This window comes from Sinocyclocheilus anshuiensis, unplaced genomic scaffold (assembly GCF_001515605.1).
Source record: "Sinocyclocheilus anshuiensis isolate Anshui unplaced genomic scaffold, SAMN03320099.WGS_v1.1 scaffold863, whole genome shotgun sequence".
Lineage (NCBI taxonomy): Eukaryota > Metazoa > Chordata > Actinopteri > Cypriniformes > Cyprinidae > Sinocyclocheilus > Sinocyclocheilus anshuiensis.
In genome coordinates, this window is record NW_015547725.1 from 243,852 (window position 1) to 266,021 (window position 22,170).

Below are 22,170 nucleotides of genomic sequence, written 5' to 3' on the forward strand. Positions count from 1 at the left end.
TCATTTTTATAATATATTCATGTCCAAACAAACCACCATGCGCACAGACTCAACATTATTTGTTTATGCAAAATAGCATATTTGTTTTCGTGTTATAGACGAGCTAGCCGGGTTCTAGAGAAATGAGTCGAGGGGGTGTGAGAGGAGAGCAGGGGTCTGTGTTGTGTCTAGAGTCATGTGTTTTCAACACCTTTTTAATTAATTCTTTAGTGTTTGAAAAAAATCTCAGCTGACAGCTTCACACATTCACACACACACAGAGGAGGGAAAAAATAGAGCTGAAGAAATCACACTTTAATATATCAGAGACAAAACCACTTACTGGCAATGATGCTTTTGTGAAAAAGAGGTACACTTTAGCATACTTTTAAAAAGTATATAATTTAAAGAAATATACTGAAGTTCAACTGAATGTGATGTTATTACACTGTATTGCATGTTATTTACAATTAAATAAAAATGTATTATAGTTAAAATTTATATTAAATTCAATTGAACTTGCAAGTGCTTTTTGACCCACTTAAGAAAGACTTAAGTAAATTTTTATATGTAATTTCATAGTTATTTATATTGTCTTTGAAATGTGTTTAAATTGTAAATTTATATAAGTGTCATTCAGTATATTTATAATATATTCAACTTTAAATGTATTATCAGTTAACACACTTAAGTACATTTTTGAAAAGTGCACTTTGTAATAATGTCAAATTAAGTTTTGCTTTACAGTACATTTTAAATCATTGTTTTAATAATCTTTGTTCATGTTTTAAAGACATGTTTGATTATAATTTTACCTGTAGTGTTAAGAAATTTTAAGTACACTTAAGTGGCCTTTCATTTAATTAATATTTTATTATAGTACAGTTTTTTTATTTACTTTTAAGATTTAAAATACACTACAATTGCATAGTCCCAGAGAAACAATGAATTTAACACACACAAACACAGAAAGTCAGGGGTTCATTCACATAAAATGCATTTTTTGTGGTAAAAAACAAAAAAAAAGCGAGACGCAGGGCAGTTGAACAAAAAAATGTGAGGTCTACAAAGTTTTTTTTTTTTAAGTTTAAATTGGTTTTTATAATGTCATGTGTGAAATGCTACAAAACATGCAAGCGCAGTGGTCAAACATGTTCATCTAGCGCATGTTTACATAGAAAACCAAAAGCTCTCTGTATGGAGAACTGGATCCTGTGAACAGTACTGTCAAAGAGTGCACAAATAAAAAAGATTATATTTTAATTTTTTTCTTTAGAAAAGTGGTGCTTGAAAGAGTCGTAGCAATGATAGGGTGTTGTGAGGGTTTGATAGAGCATTGTATTATGTAGCATGTAGTATTATGAATGGTTGCTAACATGTGGGATACTAGGTGGTTGCTTAGTAGCTAAAGTTAAAATGCCCCTATTATGCCATTTTTAACGTTATTGTTTTGGGAGTTTCCAACAATAGGTTCACATGCCTGCAAGGTCAAAAAAGGTTTTCATTTTCTCAAAATATGCATTTAATATCACCTAATTTTCCAACGATTCTCAAACTATTTGTTCAAAGCAGTTCTAAGATTCAGTCTCTCTAATCTCCTCCTTTCCGTGAGCCTACTCTGCTCTGATTGGTCAGATGGCCCAGTCTGTTGTGATTGGTCTACCGTGTACAGAGCATGTCGGAAACGATACGCCCATTGCCATAGTTCTGTATTTTGAATGCTCGATTGACTGCTTGATAGAAAGTATAAACATCTATTATTTATTATACTTACAGGTTGTGATTCAGTGGAGCCAGCTGATCCAAATAAACAGGGTACTGAGCCATCTTTCAAGAGCAAGTGTTTTGTGAGTCCTGCATTGAACTCCCCGAGTTTAGAGAAGCAGTCGTCAGTAAAATGATGGGTACACAAAAAAATGTTTGGGGTTGTACTGCTATGAATTTTAACCCTCATCCGTCCCTCCCGAACCTATAACAAAAGTGTTCCTCGCGGGTCAAAATGACCCAAAGGCCAAAAATGACACTAATTTTATTTTTGTTCCAGAAAGCTTATATTGGAACATTTTTCACATTTTTTTTTTCTAATTTTTTATGTAGGTTTTTCTATTATTTTTTGGTGATTTTTATCATTACCTTTTATTCTGGATATTTTGAAGAAAACATAAGCAAATAAGCAGTTTTTGTACATTATTTCACCCCAAAAAACAAAGACACAATTTCAGTCCTGTTTCATCAGCAACCAAAAGATGGCCTTGGAATTGAGTCACTGAGTGTCTCTGATGCCATCTGGTGGGGAAAAATTACATAAACTTGCATTTGATGGTTACAGCCACTAGAGGGGCCTATAGAACCCTAAGGAGATTTTTAAATGAGCAAAGCAAGTGAAACATCTTTAACAATCTTAAAGTGGTCATATGATGCGATTTCAATTTTTCCTTTCTCTTTGGAGTGTTACAAGCTCTTGGTGCATAATCAGTGGTTAAGTTGTATTTACAATACTGTTCCAGAACAGTTCAACCCAAATATTCAGATGTGTCCAGCACATTTTATGGAGGACTGTTTCCTGATCCTGGTAGAGTAGACTACAATGCCAGCTGTTCTGACTCACAGACTGTAAGTACGTTTTTTATATTTAAAGAATTTGCCACTGACGATTCAAACGCGAGTTTTGAGCAGTATAGAGTAGCGTTTGTAGTTTGTCATTTCTCCGATCACAAATGCAGACATGGTTTTATGTTCAAATGTAATGAAAAATGCAGTTTTCTCGTAAATTCCATTCATTCCTATGCTGGCCAAAATGACTCGCGAGGGACACTTTTGTTACTTTTTTTATTGCACCCATTTAAACTCCTCAAATCCACTCAAATTTGTATTGTGTATTCCCGGTGCAAGTGTGACAGAAGTAAAGAAATCGTACGATCAACACGATTTTTAGAATTTTTATTTTTTTTACTTTTTGGGCAAAAATGAGCCGAGTGACGGATCTTTGCAGCCTCATCTTTTGGAAGTGAAAATAAAACGTAGGACACAACGTCTTCTCGAAATACAGTTTAAACACACAAATAAGCTACAGTGTTTGAGGGCGGAGTCAAGTTGTTCGCGGCCAGCCAACGTAGAACATAGGAAATGTGTTACCCCGTGACGTGTAGCCTCTGACTCAGAAACGCTGTATTCAGCAATCTATTTTTTATTGTCAATGAAACTGTATAGAAAAAGTTCCAAGCAACAAGACAGGCCCCTAGCCTGTCTATTTCTAAGTGTCTTTTAAAAACCCATTTGTATTCATTGGCCTATTAGGATTATATTCTTGCCTATTGTATTTCCTATTTGTGTTTTAATTTTCTGGTTGCAGTTTTTGTATTACTAATTTTTATGATGATGTTTCTTACTGTGAAGCACTTTGGTCAGTCTTGTGGCTGTTTTAAATGTGCTATATAAATAAAGTAAACTTGAAACTTCCAACTTAAGCTATGACATCAATGGATCTAATCAAACAATCAAAGGTGGTACTTGGCTTGAAAAAATTGAGTCACTGCTTTATGATATTTTGAGCTCTATATATATGGTTCATATCCCTCCGGTAACACTTTAATATCCAATTCTCACTATTAACTAGTTGCTTATTAACATGTATATTACTAGCATATTGGCTGTTTATTAGTACTTATTAGGCACATATTAATGCTTTATCCTGCATGAACATATTCTAGATCCCTTAACCCGTCCCAATACCTAAACTTAACAACTACCTCACTAACTATTAATAAGCAGCAAATTAGGAGTATATTGATTTAATAGAGAATACTGTATGTGTTCCCTATTTTAAAGTGTTACCATCCCTCCTTCAGTGTAAGTCTAAGGCATGATTTTGTCCATTTTATCATCCATCTGATCATAAGACCAATTAAAACAAGTCTGCACAATTTGAGGCAACATTTATGACCTTTATATTTCATTCATACTTAAAGGGTTAGTTCACCCAAAAATGAAAGTAGCCCATAAATTACTTACCCTCAAGTCATCCTAGGTGTATATGAGTTTCTTCTTTCAGACGAATCCAGTCGGAGTTATATTAAAAATTGTCTTTGGTCATTCAAGCTGTTTCATGGCACTCAGCGGGTGTTGCATGCTTCAGTCCAAAACAAGTTAAATAAAAAGCGGCCATCCATTAAAAAAAAGTGTCTCACACGGCTCCGAGGGGGGAAAACAAAGGCCTTCTGTAGCGAATCGATGTATTTTTGTACGAAAAATATCCATATTCAAAACGTAATAATCACTTTAATAAGCAAAGTTTCGGAAAACAAGTCTCCTCTTGGCTTATATTGAAATTTCTTTCTTTACAAATCCTCGTTTTGTATTTCTAATTAGTGACCGTTGTTTTGTTTTGATCTCTCCCCTGCGCTTCCGCATTCGTCACTTCTGAGCAGTGCATGCTCAAAGCTGACCTCATACGTCATTGCCCCGGAACTGCTTCCCTTTACAACAGTGAGCGCAAGCTACATTAAAGTGATTATTACGTTTTGAATATGGATATTTTTCTTACAAAAACGCATCGATTCGCTACAGAAGGCCTTTGTTCACCCCCCGGAGCCATGTGAGACACTTTTTTTTTATGGATGGGCGCTTTTTATTTAACTTGTTTTGGACTGAAGCATGCAACACCCGCTGAGTGCCATGAAACAGCTTGAAAGATCAAAGACAATTTTTAATATAACTAATTTGAGCAATGTTAATAGTAATGCTTGACTTAGGAAACACAGCTAAAAACATCTTTCATTTTAATGCCTTATAAGGACCCATATTCCAACTGTGTCTGTGTCTAATTCTCTCTGTCTCTTGCTTGTTTAGTATGGGCAATAAACAGCAGGCACATTTAGTGATTGATTGTTACACCCTGAACTTTGGTACTGACATTTAGATATGGTTAGAGATAAACATAAATATATAAATGAGGACTCTCAGGAAGCATGATGTATGACAATAAATGATGGATTAGAATTAATACACAAACACACATAAGCAAGCAGGAGACTGATGATCATGTGTGTGTGTGTGTGTGTGTGTTGTCTTTGCTTGTTGCGTTGAGCTGACTAAACCATTCATTGGTTTATCGCTGATTTGTAAACACATAAAATGTGAAAAAAGGGGAATGTAAAAAAGTTCCACACTAGTGATAATATGTGACAAGTTCTTTCCAACTGCTGCGTCCAATCAGAACATGAACGGTCCTCCCACTGATCAGAATGGACCAGAACTGAACTCAGTGACACACCTCTGTCAGATCCCAACGGATCTCTCTGATCACCTCTATATACCTCTAATACATAACCCATATATATATATATACTGTATATATATATATATATATATATATATATATATATATATATTATTTTTAATTTTAAAATAAGAAACTAAAATCTCTGAACTGCTATTTTCATATGGAAGTGAATGAATGATAATACAATTAAAGTAATGAATATATATATATATATATATATATATATATAAAATCATTTTAGTTTTGAAGACATCCCAGGATGAAAATTTCAGTTTTAGCAACAATTTTGCCTTCAAAGAATCAGCGATGTACTCTCAGTGCTATCAGGTTTTTTTTTTTTATAAATAAATATAATAAAAAATAAAACTAAGCTGAAATAAAATAAACTTGTTTCAGTTAAATGCCAAGTCAGCATTTTTAAGTTGAAGTGCTAAAAATCACAAAAAAAAAAAAGGGTTAATGAAAATGGCAAACTAAAATGCTATTTAAAATGAAAATGAAGATTGAGAATAAAAAAAAAATCTAAATATCAATAAATGCTATATAAATACTACTAAAATAACACTGAAAAGTATAGCTAAGCAACCCCCCCCACACACACACACACACAGACAGACAAACACACTTACTTTCGTATCACAGTATTAGTGGGGACAGCTTATAGGTGCATAGGTCTCAAAGATGTTAAACGAAATAAATGAAAATTCTGTCATCATTTACTCACTTTCATGTCATTCCAAACCTGTACCACTTTCTTTTTTTTTCTGAAGAACACAAAAGAGGATATTCTGAATAATTTTGATTTCCATTTTATTGGGGGGATAAAATATATTTCTTAAATTATCTTTTTGTGTTTCACAGAAGAAAACAGCATACTAGTTTGGAATGACAGAATTTTCATTTTGGGGTGAACCATCCCTTTAAAGCAAAATTCACCCTGAAAACAGTGGCTGATTTATGAGCCTTTCAAATAATGTGGAACACTTTAGAAGTCAGTTTTGACATGTTGCACATCTTATACATGTTATAAGACCAAAAAGATGTCTAAAAATGTTATAGACCCTCACAAATATAAACAAAACCTGTACACAGTACACACACATACTTCCATGCACTCCCACACTAAGATAAGTGTGTTTTCTAATAATACCAACTAAATTGCATTTGCAATATGATATTTTATGTTTTCTTTTTTATGTTTTCTTTTGCATGTTTCCTTCATCAGTCAGTTATTTAAACTGGCAAATCTGACAATGTTGATTACATTTACAGTGATTCTAGAGCAAGCCCTCCAGAGACATAAACACCCACCCACTCTCACACACACACACACACACACACACACACACCAAAAATAACCCTAACAATGTTTATTTGTGGTGCACACACTGTGACAAGCTTGTGTCAATCACACACACAAACACACTCATTCCCCCTGCGGCCACTTGTACCACTTCTCGAATCTGGAGCTGCGAGCTTGTCAGGTGAATTTAAGTGTGATGTTGTGACACCACAGTAGTCATTAGCAGTTCTCTCTCTGTGTCGCCATCATAAATGACTGGTATGACAGGAGGATTATGGGTAGTAGAACGCCCCAGGCTCATTGCTCGCCCACAAAGAAACACTGCAGTTTTTATTATCCAGATTATCAGTCTGAACTCATACCCACTGCGGATATGACAAAAAAAAGTATCAAAATAAAGTGAAAAGTGAGTGACGTGACGTGGCCAAGTATGGTTACCCATACTAGGAATTAGTGCTCTGCATTTACCCATCCAAAGTGCACACACACAGCAGTGAACACACACACACCGTGGACACACACCCGGAGCAGTGGGCAGCCATTTATGCTGCGGCGCCCAGGGAGCAGTTGGGGGTTCGGTGCCTTGCTCAAGGGCACCTCAGTCGTGGTATTGAAGGTGGGAGAGAGTGCTGTACATTCACTCCCCCCACCTACAATCCCTGCCGGTACGAGACTCGAACCCACAACCTTTGGCTTACGAGTCCGACTCTCAAACCATTAGGCCACGACTTCCCCTATATAATAAAATGTACCATGGTATTAGGGTTTCGACATGGTACCACAGTACTGCAATGTTTTTGGACTGATATGGGACAGGTATGATGTTTCCATGTAAAACATATATATATAAATAAATAAATAAATAAGTACACTTTTAAAAAGAGTACTTATTATGGAATTAATGTAATTTAAAAGAATATAATTAAGTGTGAACTGAATGTAATGTTTTTGGACACTTGATTTTGGACACCAGATGTGTCCTCTGCACAATCTGACTTTGCTGCAGCCTGGAATTGAACTGGTTTCGTCTGGCCAGAGGAGAACTGGCCCCCCGACTGAGCCTGGTTTCTCCTAAGGTTTTTTTTCCATTCTGTCAGACCGCTGTCGCCTCTGGCTTGCTTAGTTGGGGACACTTAATTTCCAGCGATATCGTCGACTTGATTGCACAGAAACTACTTAAACTGAACTGAGCTGGATGATGACATCACTGTATTCAATGATGAACTGCCTTTAACTGAAAATTGAGTGTTTACTATTGTCATTTTGCATTAATGACACACTATTTTCCTAATTAATGCTGTACAGTTGCTTTGACACAATCTGTATTGTTAAAAGCGCTATATAAATAAAGGTGACTTGACTTGACACTTAACTGCATGTTAATTGCAATTAAATGAAAATGGTATATAGTTTAAAATTAAATGCAATTAGCTAAACTTTAGAGTGCTTTTTTGACCCACTTAAGTACATGTTCTCTTCATATGTAATTTCATAATTATTTATAATCTGTTGTTTTTAAAATATTGTTAAAATGTACTGCTGAATGTACTGACAAACATTTGTGGTAAACTTGTATGCTAAAATTATAATCAAGTAGTTTAGTCAACACATCAAAATAAGTGTAATTCTATAAAGCATGATAGAAGATTATTAAAACAACACAATTAAAATACTTTAAAAGAAAAACGTTTAATTTGACATTATTAAAAAGTGCAATAAGTGTGTTAAGAAAATTTGGGCCTGTGCAAACGCTTGCGGTCTTGGCCACTTGCACGCAATAGGAAGTAAGTGTGCAAGACTGTCCCAGGTCTTAAAAACACCAAAGCGCAGTGCTCTTAACGCACACAAAATCCACACTCTCTCAAATACCGCTTCGGAGAGAGCCTTTTTTTTTGTCAAGTCAAGTCACTTTTATTTATATAGTGCTTTATACGATACAGATTGTGTCAAAGCAGGTTTACAGTGTTAAGCAGAAAATTCACGAGTTCACACTTACATATAATGAACTGAGTAAAGGTTATGCTTATTTGGTGTGCTGTCCGGGGAGAGGGCTCCGAGCTCCGTAATTACTCTCAAACCCGGGGTACTCCCCCTGTCCGGGGAGAGGGGTCCGAGCTCGGTTTTTAGAACGGACCCAGAGCACTCCCCCCGAGTGCTCCTCCCCGTGCTGGGGTAGGAACGGGCTGAAGGTGAGGAGTCGGGGTGGTGGAGGGATGCTGAAAGACTAGAGATAGTGAAGGTAAGACTGCTTTGATTATTTATAGGGGTTCTCTCTTGTGCTGGTTAGATAGATGGTGTAATTACTGATGATGGATTGGCCATCTGCGCGTGCTCCTCCCGAAACTTGTTAATAAAACATCACATAGTGTCGATAATCCAAACAAAACTCAATTCTGCTGTAAAGCAGCTCTAAAAAGAGAACAATAATAAACAGTCAGTTTTTCAGTTAAAGTCAGTTTATTCCTCATTCAGCTCAGTTCAGTTCTCTTCCAACAGTGTCTGTGCAATCAAGTCGATAGAATTGCCAAAAATTAAGTGTCCCCAACTAAGCTGTCATGAGACTTTTTGCTGAGACCTCACAGAAACCTTTCTAGTGTTACATATTAATGATAATTAGATATTACATATAATTTGGTAGTAAAACATGAACTGTTGCACATTTTATTGGTGCAAAGATGGCTATGTGTATTTTATACATTGTGCAACTGCGTTTTATCACTTACTTAGAAGCACCACAACTTAAATTGTTATTATATTGTGTCGTCAGTTATAGGGAGTACTGAGCAGACATTTAGAAGTTTATTTTAAAATACAAAATATTGAAAATCTAAATAAAGCTCTGTAAACACGTGCATTTTTACAACATATAATTGTGTCCTATCAGGTTATGAAAAGTTCTACACAAACTTGTGGTCTTTACGCTCAATTGAACACTTGGGCCAAATACAGGAAATTTATCATGTAAGTAGACAAATGGTCAAGGGCAAAGACCGCAGGTGTGGGTATTTGGAAAGTCCCTTTAAGTATCCTTAAGTACACTTAAATGGCCTTTATATCATTAATATTATATTATCTGCAACTACTGTATTTTAAAGGAGACATATTATGCCCCTTTTTACAATATATAATATACAGGTGCATCTCAATAAATTAGAATGTCGTGGAAAAGTTCATTTATTTCAGTAATTCAACTCAAATTGTGAAACTCGTGTATTAAACCATATGAGTTTAAACTTCTACATTTTCTGAGCACACACATCCGAAGCACATGGACAGAAAGTGGCTGTCACAGCATGTGAGTATTAAACTAAGTTCTCATTCACACACAAGTTTACGTTAAAAACGCACATGAGTTACAAAAACAGTCGGTTATGTCTGTGATGGTAAACTGCTGGGAAATAAATCGCAGGTTGATTTTAGATCTGTGTGGAAGCAGCAATATACAGTAAATAAATAAATAAATCCACTGCTCTGTTGAAAAGTCAGATTTTCATGATATGTTACCTTTAAGAAAATACATTTTAGGTTTGAAATACACTACAAGTGCACATTCAAAACAATTAAGAACACTTCTTTCTCACAAGGGATTCCTTGAAGTACCATATGATATGCCATGGTATATATCAAAGTGACATTGTATTACTATCTGATACCATAATACTTTTGGGTAAGCAGAGTCTTTAAGGCCACAAAACACTCAGTAAGAACTACCAAGCTACCAAATCAAAGTCTGCAATCAAAGAGTTGATACTTCAATGAAACATAACTGAAATGTTCAGTATGAAATAAAATCTCCCTCTAGGACTGGGATACCCTTCACGAAAGTATTTGACATGGCACAGAGCGGAAAATATTGAGGGGAAAATAAAAATATTTCTTTTTGCCTAAGAGTTTGTTTAGTCATTTGGCTCAAGTGCTATATATTTCAAAAAGTATTACATAAGACATGTCACACAAATCTCTTTGTGAAACATAAACCTGTCTATCATACAAAGAAAGATGTGTGCTGTATTTAAAACCAGTCCATCTCATTTTCCTACAGATGCTCATTTAAGGTCAATATGCAAACACATGAACAAACAAAAGATCCATTGAACCAACCAAAGATCCAACAATTTTTTTAAATGATAAAACAAAATGATAAAACTGGCTATAGTTCGAAACAAATACAAAAAAATAAGACAAAACAGGTATTGGACAGATGATATTGAAAAAGATGTACACTTTTAAAAAGAGTACATATTATGGAAATAATGTAATTTAAAAGAACATACTTAAGCTCAAACTGAATGTAATGCTTTTGGACACTTAACTATGTTAAATGTTTTATAGTTTAAAATTAAATGCAATTAGCTGAACTTCAGAGTGCTTTTTTGACCCACTTAAGTACGTCTTCATATGTAATTTCATAATTAGTTATAATCTTGTTGTCCTTTAAATATTGTTAAAGTGTACTGCTGAATGTACTGACAAGCATTTGTGGTAAATTTGTATGTTAAAATTATAACCAAGTACTTTACATATCAAAATCATACAGGATTAGTGATTTCACTTAGTGTCGACCAGCATACACAGTGCAGCATCTGATCTCTGCACACCACAGCAACAGCCTGAACACAGTTAACACAGTCTGGGGAGGACAGAAGAAAATAATGTGGTCAAAGCAGAATAAGATGGGGACAGATAGTCAGAGGATTAGTTTTAATTGGTCGGATGTAAACAAATCAGTCATAAGCGGGTTTTGCTTGGTGAGTGTGTGGAGGCCATGTAGGCTGCAAGAGCATTCCTTGTCCTCATTCTCCTCCTCCAGTTGTGTTCTTGTGTTCCAAACAATAGATAAGGATAGCAGGAAACCAGCACCCTATTATGACAGCAAAATACACAGGCCACTTGTTGAGAGATAATATCTGTACTGCTGGGAAATCCAGTGTTGCTGGTACCTGTGTTTTGGAAAACAGTACATATAGAATTTGAACAACTGTCATTTAATGGAGTTTTAAATATCTGCATCTCTTGTGTGTTCCCTTTTAAGGGGAAAATTCACTTGTTCCGTTTTTGCATGGAGTATTTCTGCATGTTCTTTTTTAGTACCCACCCAAAATCCAAGGGTTCATAAAAGCATTGTTAGCCAATGCTAGCAAACATCATTGCAAACTTTTGTGATTGGAACTACAGCTCTCGACCTGTGGTTAGAAGCATAGTTTCTTGTTACTATGACATGGGGACTTCAATTTATATATTTTAGCTTGTCAGCAGTGAAGTGAAGTAGTCATCAGATGCCATGTTCATTACAGCAGCAGTTTTACAGCAAATTATGTTGTGGAGGAAGCTGTTTACTATGGAAGCCCGTTTCCACCACTGAATTAAAAGAAAAAAAAATCTCACAACTTTTTTTTCTGACAATTGCAAGCTTACTTCTCACATTTCTGACTTTTTTTTCGCACAATTGCATGATATAAACTCACAATTGTGAATTATGAATTCAGAATTGCGGGATATACACTCAAAATGGCAAGTTATAAGTCCAATTCTGAAGAAAAAAAGACTATTTTTCTTACAATTGCAAGTTTATATCTCACAATTCTTACTTTATCACTCGCAATTGCATGTTATAAAGTCAGAATTGCGAGATATAAACTATGGTTTAGGTTTTACTATGGTTTAGGGTCGTAACTAGCTAGTTAATTTACAATGGTGCATAATTTTTGCTTTTTCTTATGATTAGGAGTGCATTTTGTCGAAGCATTGTTAATCAAATATGATCACAAGTTCCGTCATTACCAACATAATTCAATAATTTGGTGTTTCCCAAAACCATAGTTCAAGCAAACAATCACTTTTTGGAACTACAGCTCTCAACCTGTGGTTAGAAGCAGGGGCGAATTAACAGGGGAAAAGTTAGGACGGTCCCCCAGGAATGTGTCATTACTTTTGAATATATTTCAGTCTATATATTTTAGCGTATCATCAATAAATGTCATTTTTGTGCATAAATGCATAAGAGAATCCCAGAATAGGACATAAGAGGGAACCCCTGATAAATCAAATATCAAATAAAGCAAAATGACAAGGAAAAAAATACTGAAGTACTCAGCAGGTGCCATTTTTTTTACAGCATCATCTCAGAGATCTTGAATTGATTAATTAGTATTAAGTTATTACTCAACCACCTGCATGTGACATAATTAACAACAAATTTATATTGTTGAACCACTGTGGTTCAAACGACTGAGGTGTGACCAAGTTACTACGGTTTCGGGAAACAGTCGTGACTAGTTGGTTAGTTTCTCCAATGTTACATTGTAATAGTTAAGCAGCAAGTTACAGTTACAATGCACCCCTGGTCATGCCTCACTGAGGGTGTTTAGGGGTGCAGTTTCATGCTTACTTTTTTATACAAATCGTACTTTGTAATTACAGTAAGCACTTTTTCTCGCTTTTCACAAGTCAACAATATTTCATGGAGCAATTAATTTTGCATTGTCAATGGAAAGCAAATGGTGAACAGTTTTGTGTACATTATAATGTGATCAATAATTCAAGAGCTGTTTTTCATCAGATAATGGAGAAGACTGTCATATGCCATATCTTGATAGCCGACAGCATCCTCTGCAATTTAGCACTCAGAATCGGCCTGTGAAAAGGAGAACTGCGAAGTGCTAACTATCTTCAGTGCACATTTATTTTGGAATTGTTTATGCCTTTACCTGTTTTGCATAATTGCTTCAGTGAATCTATGTTAAACCAACACAGACAGTTCATGCACATAAACACTCTCAGTGACTGACTGAAACTCATTATTAGTGAACTCCTCTTGCACACTTTCAGATAGCAGTTTCTTTCTTTTTTTTTTTCTGTTTTTACCTGCATGACCCTCTAAAGCCCCTGATAACTTTATGGCCCAGAGAGCAGAAAGAGCAGAAATGCCTGTGTAGTGGGTCAGTGTCAGGTTGGTCTGGTGTTTGTTGATGCCACAGGTCATGTCTGTCACTTACTGACTTTACATAATGACAGAGAGAGATGCCAAACAAAGCCTCGATTCACAACAACAACAAACGACAGCGCTGACACAGATGCAGAAACAGTCAAATGCCTGTGCACTGCAAAACCAACTGCCAGGGGTGTCAGAGCCTGGCAGTTTAAGAATAGTTTAAGTTTATTAGTTTAAGAATTGGCTTTGGAAAATTCAGTGTTGGTTAATCTGAATATTCTGGCACCACAAAAAATACAGTGGAAAAATATAGAAAGACAAAGCATGTTTTGTGCTGCCTGTTTGTACAGAACATCAAACACAATGTCTTCATTGTAGTTTAAATTACAAACCAATTATTTAAATGAGCTGGTTCTTTTAATGAATCATTTAAACAACTCACATATGAGTCACAGACAAAATCTGTATAAAATGGCTGCTGAATTAACATTTGACTCAAACCACAAGCCATTACTTACAGTCATATAAGTAAAGTGAAGTGACATGTGGCGACCCATACTCGGAATTTGTGCTCTGCATTTAACACATCCATGTGCACACACACCCGGAGCAGTGGGCAGCAATATTGCTGAGGCGCCTGGGGAGCAGTTGGGGGTTCGGTGCCTTGCTCGAGGGTCTCACCTCAGTCATGGTATTGAGGGTGGAAGAGAGCGCCAGTTTACTCCCTCCACCGACAATTCCTGCCAGAACTGAGACTCGAACCCGCAACCTTCAGGTTACAAGTCTGACTCTCTAACCATTAGGCCACGACTACCCCCTGGCTCACAATAAAATTGTGTATGTAAATAAACTTAATTATGTTGTACCTATGATTTAAATGACTGAATAATAGCACAATATGTTGTTAAAGATTTATAATAATAAATGTTTTAGTTTAGTTGTAAAGCATGTTACCAAAACTATTTATATTTATATCTAAACAAAATATAACATATTTAATATAAAAATATATATTGTGAAATTGTGAAGTGGAATCATAATCATAATCATAATCAATACATTCTTTATCATTTTTATTCCTGAACGTGATATCATAGACTAGCCCTGATCAAAAGACAAACAGTAATAGTAATATTAAGGGTTACAGACAGATGGGATGCCACACCTTTCATAATAGATCATAATAATTTATTTAGTCATTAATTGAGTTTTCAAGAACATTTTTACCCTCTCACATTGTGAATGTTACACCATATCCTGACGAGGTGCGATGTGATTAAGCTAAGCAATACAAGTAATCCCTTCCATGTAAATTGAAGCAACACAACATTTGGTCTGCTTTCTATTTCTGGTGCATTTGTCCAAAGAGAAATCTTATTTGTCCAAAAGCCCGCTCCATTCAGTTGTCAGGTCGCACACCATTTCTGCTTTTAGTGTGGAAAGATAAATTACTTGTTGCTGAAAATATATTGTGTCACACCTGTTTAGGACAATGTATTGACCAGTATGTTGACCTAGTGCATCATTTATTTCAAAAGGAACATGAACACATCCTTTTTTTATAATATAAACCCTTTAAGTGATGCCAACATGAGATGCCAACCAGGATCTCTTCACTGGAAACACAAATGCCAGCACAGCAACATAATAATTAATAATAATAATAATTTATGCATTTAGCAGACGCTTTTATCCAAAGCGACTTACAGTGCATTCAGGCTATACATTTTTTACCAGTATGTGTGTTCCCTGGGAATCGAACCCACGACCTTTTGCGCTGCTAACGCAATGCTCTACCACTGATGCATATACATATATGAATACATAATTTATTCACAAAACAGCACTGCTTTTTATAGTCTGCGTTTAAACAAAGTTATGTCATGAAACTCAGTTATAACTCAGTCTGATATAATTACATCATCATTCACATGGCGCAGCTGATTGGTTTCTTTTCGCATCAGCAGCCAATGAGCTTGCTGCTCAACATTCAAATACTTGCCCTCCACCTTCCACCCTCCACCTCCCCAGCTCCACCTGTATAGATCTGCTACAGGGTAATTTGATGTATGTTTTATATGGGGTAATTTGATATGTTATATGTGCAGCAGCAGTATTTCCTATTCGAGACCCTGCCCCTTTAATCGATGACTCTAAAGTGACCTTTTGGTCCGATCTAGATGCCCTCGGACTGTGATTTCATACAATTTAATACACTTTTAAAATATGCAGTTTGTAATAATGTCAAACTAAAAGTTTTACCTTAAAGTACGTTAAATCATTGTTTTAATAATCGTTTGCTCTTCTTTAAAGAAGTACATTTATTTTGATGTGTTAACTAACATACTAAAGCACGTCAAATACTTGATTATGATATTACATTTAAAGATTATATTTTAAATGTACTAAATTGTAATAAATGTGTAATTACAAACATACACAAATACATGACATACAAGTTTCAATAGAAATGACATTAAAATATATTTTAGTTTACAATAAATACTTGTCAATGCATTCAACAGTACACTTTAACTATATTTCAAAGGCAATATAAGCTATTATGAAATTATCTATAGAGAAGTACTTAAGTTTGACCTAAGTGGGTAAGAAAACACGCAAAATTTCAACAAATTGTATTTAATATAAAATTAATACATTTAATATGAGCATTTAAAATATTTAATATAAAATTAAACAATAATACATTTTAATTTAATTGTAAACTTAAAAGTATATTATTTCAAAAATATTAAAAAACTCTTTAAAAGTATGCTAGAGAATCAAGCCCATGACCTCATTGCAGCTAGTGTCATGCACTACAAGCTGAGCTACAGGAGCAGCAATTGTATAAACCAGTTTGTCATTCAGAGTGAACATCATCATTCCTGTCAGAGACACTAGCTAAAGGTCATGCCTCCACGATCAGATCGAGGTCACACCATCTCACATGGCAGCTGGACGTGTGCGCATAGAGGTCAACCTCACTCTGGCTCTCTTTACATGAAGTAAGAGAGACTGGAACCTGGGTCGGGCATTTGTGTGGCATTCAAGTGCCATTCTGTGGCATTCAGTGGCATTTCCGAATGACGTATTTTCCAGACCACCCCGCTGACATATAACAGTGATTTGTGTGAGGCAGTAAACGAGAGTGACAGCTCTCTGCAGAGGAGTACAGGAAGAAACCGATTTTCTACATTTTTTTTCTGTACTGTTAATCACGTCTGTAGTATGTAATTTGAACTAGGAGGTATCTAGATAAAATTTGCTCTCAGATTGCCCATGCCTCCTACAGATAAACATGGCAAAACAATTCCCTCCTCCCTGTGCCTTCACGCTCATCTCACAAAACCCTGAGATATTGAACATCATAATGGACGTATAGGGTCACCATTGCTCTGTTCCCAAGCAAGCTGCCTTGTTGTCTACTGTCTACATCAGCAACTACTTTCTAAGGCATCATCCTAACTGAAATAAGCTTGCGATCCCTTTGGAAATATTTGGATTTCTGCATTTATTACTCATAAAATGGGGTCTAAAACACAGTCTGACTAAACTAATAACACACAAACAGTTTCTTTTTAGATAACATACATCGAAAACATACTTTTTGGTCGATTCAAACTCATATGTAAAAGTCTATTGTGATGATGCAAAAATACAGCACAAACATGTACAAATAGAGAAACATGGTTAGACGGAAATCATTTCTGCAGCACGCTACCATGAGCGCTCTTAAAAAATATTTCTGTGAGGCATTTGAGTGTGTCCTTCTTACTTTCTGATATTACTCAGAAAGTAATATACAGTACACAAGTGTTTCCTGTACTGCTCTTCACCCCTGCTGGATCTATATTGCCATGGCAAGAAAAATCCCAGAATTTTTAGCTTGTAGTCTGAGCTGTATAAAAATAAAATGAAACTGAATGGTAATAAAACACGTCTTTTTTGTCTTTAGGGGTTGCACGCAAAAAAGTAACACACAACCTGAACAGTGTAGTCTGATTCACCAACAAATGACTTGTATGAGTTGGTTATTTTAATAAAATGGTTTGAATCAGTCAGAAAAAAATCATTCACTAAATTAACTAACTGATTCTGTCAGAATGGTTATTGAATAAGCATAGTGAATTTCAGTGACATCTGAATCAAAGTGAAGCGAGAACTGTTCTAAACCTGCTTAAAATTGTTCAAACCACAATTGCTTTGTAATAAATGATATTTCATTATATAATATTTTAAAAAATATAACATTTAATAAATTATCAAATTTCATATGGATTAAAATCCATATACTGTGCATGGTGAAAGGGGGAAAAAACTCTGTAGGAAACACTATTCATATTCATATTAGTTGTCAAGAAATCCCGCATAAGATTTATAAACTCTCCCTGAATGCAACCCATTTCTTTTAATTCTCCTATTTTTGGCTCAAATCTTATTATTGAGTTATTGAACGTGCAGTTTCCACCTCTACAACACCAGATCAGAGAGACAGCAAACCTCACAATGAAAGCTCTCACACACCCAGAGGAACTCTGGGTACTGCCCACAGTGTGTCAAACAGCACAGTCTCTCCAGTCTGACTAATAGCTTGTGCTAATATTATCACTGTCTATTAGACACTGTATAAATCATTATAGTAAATCAACAGCTTTGCTGCCATCCGTTTGCACACATACGGTTACGGTGACACACCTACACTGGCTCCCTTTTTAAAAATGTAAATGTCATTGCATTACATAAAATCAGTTGCATTGGCCAACGTGATGCTAAACCTTTTCTAAATAACTTTTATAACTGCACAACCTGATAAATAGATTATATTTCCAATAAAACTTGCTCAGCCTGAAATTATTTCCTTTTTTTTTTCTGATGTCACTAAGCACTCTTATTTTTCCATCTACTTTTTCATGCTTGTTTTGTAGTAAATCAGCTCAACTTAAAAAAAAATAAAAAATAAATAAAAATCAATACTACTATGTTAATAATCAATACTATTTTAATAAAAAACTTCTCTTCCATCATTTCATTCAGATTTAAAATGAAAAGAGTGAAGATGGACTGAGATACAGAATTCAAGATCAAAGGAATGTATCAGTCTTTAAAAAATGCTAGAACATTTAATTCAACAAGAACTGAATAGAGGTTACCACAATAATAAAGGTTCAGAAAAACATCCACACTTCTTTAAGCAAAATATTTTTGAAAGACAGATGGAATGTTTTATATTTGAAGTCTTTCAGCATGGTATTATATTGACAGAGATGTCTGTTAGACTGCCCTTGACATGGTTACTCAAAACGCTGCAGCGCATTTACTAAAAAATTGTTGACATTCAAACTGACTTATGTGAGAGAGGAAAACATTTATTGGAGTGGTTAACTTTACTTTTTTCTTTGTTTGTATAGGGCAAGAGAGCTTCAACTCCAAGAGTTTGGCCCTTCAGGCCCAAAAGAAGATCTTAAGTAAAATGGCCACCATGGCCGTGGCAAACCTTCTCACGGACGATACCAGCAGCGAGATTCTGGACGAACTCTACAAGGCCAGTCGTGAATACACCAAGAGCAAGAAAAAAGCCCACAAGATCATCAAAGATGTCATCAAGATCGCCCTGAAGATTGGCATTCTCTATCGAAACCACCAATTCAGTCCTGACGAGATGGAGACCGTCGAACGCTTCAAAAAGAAGATGAACCAGGCGGCCATGACAGTGGTGAGCTTTTACGAGGTGGAGTACACATTCGACCGTGGCATTCTTTCTGAGCTGCTAATGGAATGTAGGGACCTTCTCCATGAGCTGGTGGAGCACCACTTGACCACGCGCTCCCACGCGCGGATCGACCACGTTTTCAACCATTTCGCAGATGTGGATTTCCTGACCGAGCTGTACGGCCCGTCTGAAGAGTACAGACTTAACCTGAGGAAGATCTGTGATGGGATAAATAAATTCCTAGATGAGGGCACACTTTAACCTCCAGTTCACAGTTAGTCGGATGAGACTCCATCAGGCTACTGGGAACTGAACTGCAGGATTTTACGCAACTTGTGTTCTTTGGTTTTTGTTTGAAATTCAGGCAGTCATGATAACTTGATGATGTGATTGTTACCCAACCTGTAGGGATCAGAGTATGTGAGCAGAGTGGAGCGGCAACAATTTCTTCTCCATGCTCCTAGCATTCAATAATCACTCCTCTCCAGCTCCGCTTTGGGTTCACCATTTCCCGCTCCTCGCTCAACTGATCAGAAACACCGCTCCGCCTTCGCTCCATGACGAAATTGTGGCTAAAATACTTCAGAAGCCTATGTTTTGAAATATCTCAAAGTTCTGTTCAGAACTTATATTAAATGAATAATCAATACACAATACTAGAAGAATAGATTTATCGTGGTTTATTGAAACACTACAATTAGCCGAAGTCTATATTAAATGACTGTTTAACTCACTTGTCTGTGCAGCGTCTTTCTACTCAGGCGAAGCTGAGGGTTGTAGTTACTTCAGAAACAGAAAGAATATGCTGTAACTTTTCCGTTTTTAAGCTGATAAATCACAGGACAGTGTTGACAATAATTTTCTGCACTCCTGAATGTTTATATGTGCTCACGATCTGTACGTTATGTGCGAGCTTGTGTGTTGTGTGTGAATGTTCAACAATGTAGCAGCACATTCGTTTAGAGCGGAGATTAACTACCTGTACAGTAAACTGTTTAAAACGTGAATTCACCCAATCAATATTGAGTACCCACATGCTACAAACAAACATGCCTGAGATATAACCTCCCGCACTCGTCCATCGCTGTCATTATAACCTTCACCTTCTTTCTGATTTGAGTGATAAACATACATCACAGAGACGTCTATTTGACATCTGCAAGACTTATGTTTTAGTGTTTGCTCATCTGCAATACGTCTATAGGACGTTTCCTATCAGATGTCAAACTGACATTTAGAAGATGTCTTTAAGATGTTTATGATTTAGAATGTATGTAAAACTGACATCTTGATGTCTTTCAGATGTTTGTACACAGCAGATGCTTTCCAGATGAAGCGATCTTTAACAGACATCTTGCAGACGTACGTGTGCTATCTGGGATATCTGTCAAGCTAACTAATGATGTTTAATGCGTGAATTCTTCCTAAAATGCAGTTATATTATGGGCTGTTGGCCTTAAATGTACTCGTGATGGAGCGGTAGTGGAGCGCTCCCAGAGTGAGTGAAAACCACGACGCTCCGACTTTCAAAAAATCCACTCCTCGCTCCAGTCGAAAAATTATGCCACTCCACTTCTCACTCCGCTCACATACTCTGGTAGGGATGGTCAGCCAAATGCAGATTAAAAATCTGTTTAAGTGGATAACTTGAATGAATTGGTGTCCTGAAAACCTGTCCTTTGTGTGCAATTGCAGGAACGTTTGAAATTACGAGCTCCTTTACATGCACTGTATGAAATTTGACCTACCTATCCTTTACGAATTGCCTAGCAATGCAACCCTAGCTTTCTTCTGTACATCCATAAGAAACAGTTAAGATGTCCAATTAATCTACTCGAAAGTTAAAGGTATATAGTTCATCCCAAAACGAACATTCTGTTGTCATTTACTTGATCTCATGATGTTCCAAACCTGTATGGCTTCATTTTTATTGCGGAACACAAAGGAGATGTTTAGCATAATCTATTGAGGTGTTCTAACAAATTTTAAAACATAACAAAATTTGGTGCAAATCAATGAGTTATGAAAGATGCAAAAAACAATGTAATTTGGTATTACTGATGGCAAACCAGACAGAATGTGTTCTCACAACACATTTGAATGTGAATCAATGTGAATGTGAACTGCTTCGAATATCACTGTCATTTTTAAAGTTTGACAGAGTCTGTCCCCATTCACTTTCTTTGCACCACCTCTTGGATTCTTCAGGAGAAATAAAGTCATGCAGGTTTAGAATGAGATAAGGGCAAGTACATGAAGATGAAAATTATATATTTTTGGATGAACCATACCTAAAACATTGAGAGCTTAAAAGAAAAACAGTGCAAACCTTTGCTGAACAGAGCATACACCAAAAATAAATACAAAACTGAAGTGCTGCAGAAAGATTGTAAATAAACTTTGGGGTTTTGGTCTTCTGTCTTTTGCCTTTGTAATGACTCCGTGTCACAGCAGCTACTATGATCCTGTGCTTAGTTTTTCCAGATCCTGATGTTTCAGAATATGTAAATGTGTGTATGCGTACATGCAGAAGAGAAATGTGACTATTCCATAAGCCTGTTCAGTGACCCCAGAGTGTAGCACTATTATCATAGTCATTAAACGATCCATATGAACTTCCTGTAGTGTCCTTTTGTCATTTCAGCTACTGTGATTGATCTGTGTTTGATTGGTCCACACTATTTAGCCAGTTAGAATAGTATGCTGTGTTCCATACAAAGCCAGATGTGGGATATTTCAACTTCAATATCTTTCCCCTGACCATATAGCATTCTGTTGCAATTTAGAAAGCAAATTTATTCAGATTTTCCAAGTGGGAAATTGGATGGATGAGTTAAATGGAATGCAACATTATTCTACTCAGCATGTTTGATTAACTAGAATAACTCTACAGGGACATCTTTGATGACCTTGGCTACGTTCACACTATCCGTGTTTGGGATTGACAACAGCATTTACTTGTG

At 36.0% G+C, this 22,170-nt stretch overlaps 1 protein-coding gene across 1 annotated transcript in view; it reads left to right on the plus strand.

The window, feature by feature from the left end:
• The window catches only part of LOC107704263 (tumor necrosis factor alpha-induced protein 8-like protein 3), a 36,796-nt gene extending 16,456 nt beyond the window's left edge, over positions 1–20,340 (plus strand). The window contains exon 2 of the mRNA XM_016507143.1: positions 18,906–20,340. Coding sequence (XP_016362629.1) covers positions 18,906–19,468 — 563 coding nt within the window. The 3' untranslated portion in view covers positions 19,469–20,340. The remainder of the gene's footprint in view (positions 1–18,905) is intronic.
• Positions 20,341–22,170: the final 1,830 nt, after the last annotated feature.